General features: G+C 35.4%; 1 protein-coding gene across 8 annotated transcripts in view; it reads right to left on the bottom strand.

Moving 5' to 3' along the window:
* The window catches only part of EBF3 (early B-cell factor 3), a 145,317-nt gene that overhangs the window by 36,492 nt on the left and 103,825 nt on the right, over positions 1 to 5,000 (bottom strand). For 5 of the 8 annotated variants that reach the window (XM_019556139.1, XM_019556141.1, XM_019556137.1 and 2 more), the window contains exons 9-10: positions 4,231 to 4,361; positions 3,586 to 3,712 (exon numbers count right to left, since the gene is read on the bottom strand). In XM_019556139.1, coding sequence (XP_019411684.1) covers positions 3,586 to 3,712; positions 4,231 to 4,361 — 258 coding nt within the window. Of the gene's footprint in view, positions 1 to 3,585; positions 3,713 to 4,230; positions 4,365 to 5,000 lie in introns of all 8 variants that reach the window. The other 3 variants (XM_019556138.1, XM_019556136.1, XM_019556142.1) reach the window with 1 other exon arrangement.

The raw sequence follows: 5,000 nt of genomic DNA, 5'->3' as shown, positions 1-5,000 counted from the left end.
ATCACAAAAACTGTTGGGTGGAAGAGATCAACATTAAAAATTCTAAATAAGATACAGTCATGGAATGCTGAAATGCTTTGCTTAAAGTTCTAATATAAATTGGCTAGAGTTTATTTTATTTAGTAGGAAATTACGTAAAAATGTACACTTTAAGAAACAGCAGTACACTGGCACCAATACAGTGGCAACACATGCCTGTTTTCTTAAAGAAAATTAACTAAATAATTCTTCACAACTTTAGACAAGTATATAAAAGTACAATTTTATCTGTGGCATAATTTCATTTAGAAGCGTACAAATTACAATTTGCTTTAATCAGATAACATTCCGATGCTGATATTTTAATTACAAATAATTTCTGATATTTTAAGAACCTGGAAGACTTCAACTAGTACAATCTACAACCTGCACAGAACTGTTTGCAGAGAATTTTTCAGGTAAGGACTATTTTAATTATTATTAAACAAGCAAATGATACACTATTGGATAAATATTAAAACAAGTATTGCTCTCAGTTATTAATTTGCACTATTCAGTTTTAAATGCAGCAAATATCTCATTAATTTAATTTTAGGTGCCTACCAGTTTATATTGCATTTTACAGTCTAGAAGGCAATTTACTATTAACTGGCAATTACATACAGAATGATTGTTAATTCTGCTCCTAAGTGCTAGCTGCTTGAAAATTGTTATCTCTCTCTAATTTTTGACCTTCTTACAACAGGGGTGAGGTATACTGGGAATACAGAGGACTAGTAGAGAAGAGCTGGACATGTCATTTGTGACTCATTCTTTTAATTCACCGTGCTAATCAACTGAACTGCCACAATCTCCCAAGGTAATTGTATCTTTATAATACTTGAAAGCAGCGGGCAAAAAGGCATGGATAGATGGGGATAGGCCTTCCCTTAGCCTGCTGAGAAACAGCACAATATCCTTACTATGTGTGACTAATAGGGTCCGTTTTTGAAAAATCTGGAACTTTCATATCACTGTACACAGATCATTTAATGTCTCAAGCTCTATACCTTCCAAAGGCTTTGTATACCACACTACACTCTTGTTTCATTATTCTGCAGCCTTGTTGCCCCATGGTCCACCTCATGCTGAGAAGGTTAAATGTTAGAGTGCCAAGCCAGACTGCAAGCATGGTGGGACACTGATGGGAAACAGATGCCCTGGGGATTCAGCCCCTCCTGACTATAGGACTACATAATTTTCATATTGTGAAATACAGTGAGGCTTGGCTCAGTTTTCAATGGTGAGCATAATTTCCAATGATTATCTCATTGTCCCTATCAATTTAGGGGCAATGCAAATCAGACATAAGTTTCCAGGTCAGACAGACTCTGACCCTACCTTTTCTTTTACTTTCTGCTAGCCTATAAGCTTCTGTATCCCATAAAACTTTTTCAAATAGAAGTATGTTAATATTTGTTTTTATTTCATCTCTTCAACAAATTAACTGCATCAACAGAATATTTTTTAACTTTGATGATTCATTTAGACATATTGATTTAAAATTTCCTTATGAATACTAAAGAAGGAGAAATGCAAGAACAGAAAAAATAAACTCTCAAATCGATCTTACTTAGAACTTCTTATATTTTTGCATGTATATTTAAAAAATAAATTTAAACTGTGGAAGATTGCATAAAGTAACAATTTATAGAATTAATTAAAATCCTTTAATATAAAAAGTCTGAATTAAGAACAAACATATATGACCAAGTGCTCTTCTGGAGCAAACTGACATAGCCGTCATGCAGACAGTGAAACCAATTTAAAACAACTGCAGAATCAGAACTTTAACATTTGTAGTCTGAATAATTCAGTTGGCCCTGATACTCCCAGAGCAAGTATGATGGTCAGTGTTTGAAGACCACTGCACAATACCTTGTTGAAGTAGGCAGCTGAAGTAGACTTTTAATATTAATACTACACAGTCACTAATATAACAAATCTGTCTATAAGTCACATATATTTGATGGTGTTTTAGTATATCTCTACATGGGTTGATTTTTGTGTCTGTATGCATAATCATGATTGGATCAGTCAGTTGCTAATGGGCAACCAGTTTTGTAGTTGCCATCTACTCAGCACTTATGAAAAATAAAGTCAGCATTGGAGAGTACTTGTCACTACAATTTGGACTACCACATTTGAGACCCTCCTTGACTATCTCAGCACAAAGGCCAAGAACTGAACAGGAACAAATATTTAAATATCCTCTCACCGATGAAAATGCGTCCTTGCAGGTCATAACTTAAGGAAATTGGTGGAGAAACTTGTAAAATTGTGCCTCTTTTATGGATAGATAGAGGACTTCGGTCTCCAAGGCTATCAATCCAGCACCTTTCATGAGCATTCTGTTCATATTAAGAGCTCAGTCCTTAATTGCAGAAGTTAATGTCAAAAGTCCTATACAGTCTGCAATGTGAACAGACTTGAATGTCAACTACTTTAATAGATCCAATACTCTGACCATACCTTTAAAAGTATGTTGTATATAATTTCTAGCTAGTCATTAATAGATAGATACCATTACAATCTATTAGGAAGATACTAATAAACAATATTTTCTTGGGGAAAAAAGTGTATTATCTACCCAGTCAACTTTAAGATCTGTATAAGTCATTACAGTCTGTCAAATTATCAAGTAAACGGTTAAGAATTCTTTGATCTACTCTTTGGTTTAAAAACAACTTTTGATTCAACAGACAAAAGTATAGTACAAACATGAGTTTTTGCTGTAGTAAGAATAGATGTTTTGGACCTACCACATCCAATCGTTATCCAAAAACAAAATATAATATTACACTGCCATTAGAGAGCACATCAGCTTTTTTAGTGTGGTGTATTAGACTCTTTTTTAATAAAAGCCAAAAGAACAAAGTACACATTTTAGAGTAAAAACCCAGCAATATTTTGTTTGGAATAAATGGGGGGGGTGGTTGAGTTCTGAAATATTTGAAGCCATAAAACTTCCATTGTTTCTTGTGCTCTCCAGACTTAAAAATCAAACACATTTACAAGAAATTTGGTTGTGACCTTATATCCCAAGTTTTAGCTCTGAAATAATTTTTACAGACAAACTATTAAGAAAGGTAGAAACTGGATACCAAAAAAAATTACCTGAAACAGTACCCAAACTTCACCAGACCTTTAGCCAGATTCAAGAAGTTTGGATATCTTTTTTTAAAAAACTACATTTTTCACTGTAGAATACTATTTCACTTCCTCTTTCAGGCAGGACTAGAAAGGAACATGCCATTTTTATACATATTTCTGGCTCCACTGGAAACAGGAAGTATCAAGCATCTTGTGAGAGCACCTGATCTCATGAGATTTTGAAACCACTTTTAAAGACTCAAGAGGTTTGGATAAGCATCTGAGCTTCTGTGTGCCTCTCTGAACTGAGTCTTTGAGCTATTTTGAGTTTCACCTATTACTAGTTAACCACTCTCTAAATGCTGACAGATCCATGCATTTACCACTATTACGTTCACAGAAACTTTGAATGATCTGTATCACTGAGAGGTGGGAGATATCACTCTGAAGTAACAAAAGGAATCTTATACTTACCAGTGTAGACAAATCGTCCAGGAGCACCTTTACAGAACTGCTTGGATTTGTAGGAGAGAGTTACTTCAACTACTCCAGGAATGTGCCGTGGTGGAGTTTGAACTCTGATGGCATGCGGTGTTATCAGCTATAAAAATCATACAGTAAACAAACTTTAAATCAAGACGGCAGAGATAAGACGGATGCTTGCCAGTTGGATATAATTACTAAAATGAGTTTAAATTGGACCATCATCTCAAAATTCTACCTTCTTGCTGTCACATTCAAGATCAGGGCTCTATAGTGTTTTTTAAGAAAAATATCTGCAAATGATCCTAGGTCTTAGTTTGCAGGAAAGGCCACAGGGCATCATTTATATGAAAATTGCCTCCATATGTCTCCTTACGCTTGCTTCTAGTAATTTTTAACACTAATTGTTCAATTGTATTGGGAGACCTCCTACAGCAAGTCTTCCACTAGAGGGCCATGATGTGCCTCAAGTATATTTCTCGATACTCAGCATATTGCCACATGTGAATTCATGGTTAAAAAGGCACTCTGAAATAAAATCTCATGATACCTCATGTCAATAGACTATTGACAGCTTGTTAAAATCATTCATGAAAAAATGTTACAGTTCAAAGCCCACCAATTTAGATAGCTTACCTCACTCCAGACCAACATAGTTCCAAATACAACTTGCAAGCCATCAAAGAAGTTGTCTCCAATTATGATGACCGTGGCCCCACCAGTAGTCCAGCCTTCACTAGGACTGATGGCCTTTATGCACGGAGTAGCTGCTTGTACAAGACAGAAAATCAAGACCTTAGTACCCCTTCTTTTCTGCCATTAGATCTCTTTGCCAACGACAAACCATGCAAAGAACAGTAGGAAGAAAGTGCATGATTTCTCTAGGAGGCATACAAAGGGCAATCATATATCAGCATGTTGATGTATTTAAAGCAAACTATTAAATGTTTTATAAAGCAAAGGCCAAGCAGCAGAATACTAGTGAGCAAGAAAAACTGGCTTGATATAGCAAATTATGTGTCAGGGCAAATATGGCTATTACAAATGATTAAGCATCGCATGCATGTGGCATGTCGATTTATCTGCTTTGCTGTACAGATCTAAGCAGAGTCAATCAAAAGGTTGTTGAGGGAGATGGAAGAGCAAATGCTCTGAATTTCGATTCCTCATAAGCAGCTAATTGGGTTGGGTTTTTTCATCCGCGAACTTTGCCTTTTGGTTCAAAACTTCATTTTCCTCTGTCACTCCATAATTACTACTTTTCACTTTTCATCAGGAAAAAATCAAAAGCACTATATTAATACTTTTGTCAAAGGTACACATTTTACATCTAATATTGTTTGTCGACATGAATCCCTGAGCCATTTACTTGACCTCCCTTTGTCTCTAGAGTCTTCACATTTGCA

The sequence above is a fragment of the Crocodylus porosus genome, unplaced genomic scaffold, assembly GCF_001723895.1.
Source record: "Crocodylus porosus isolate Cpor-Errol unplaced genomic scaffold, CroPor_comp1, whole genome shotgun sequence".
Classification (NCBI taxonomy): Eukaryota; Metazoa; Chordata; order Crocodylia; family Crocodylidae; genus Crocodylus; species Crocodylus porosus.
The sequence above is the reverse complement of the archived record's forward strand: the minus strand, read 5'-3'. Positions and strand labels throughout refer to the sequence as shown.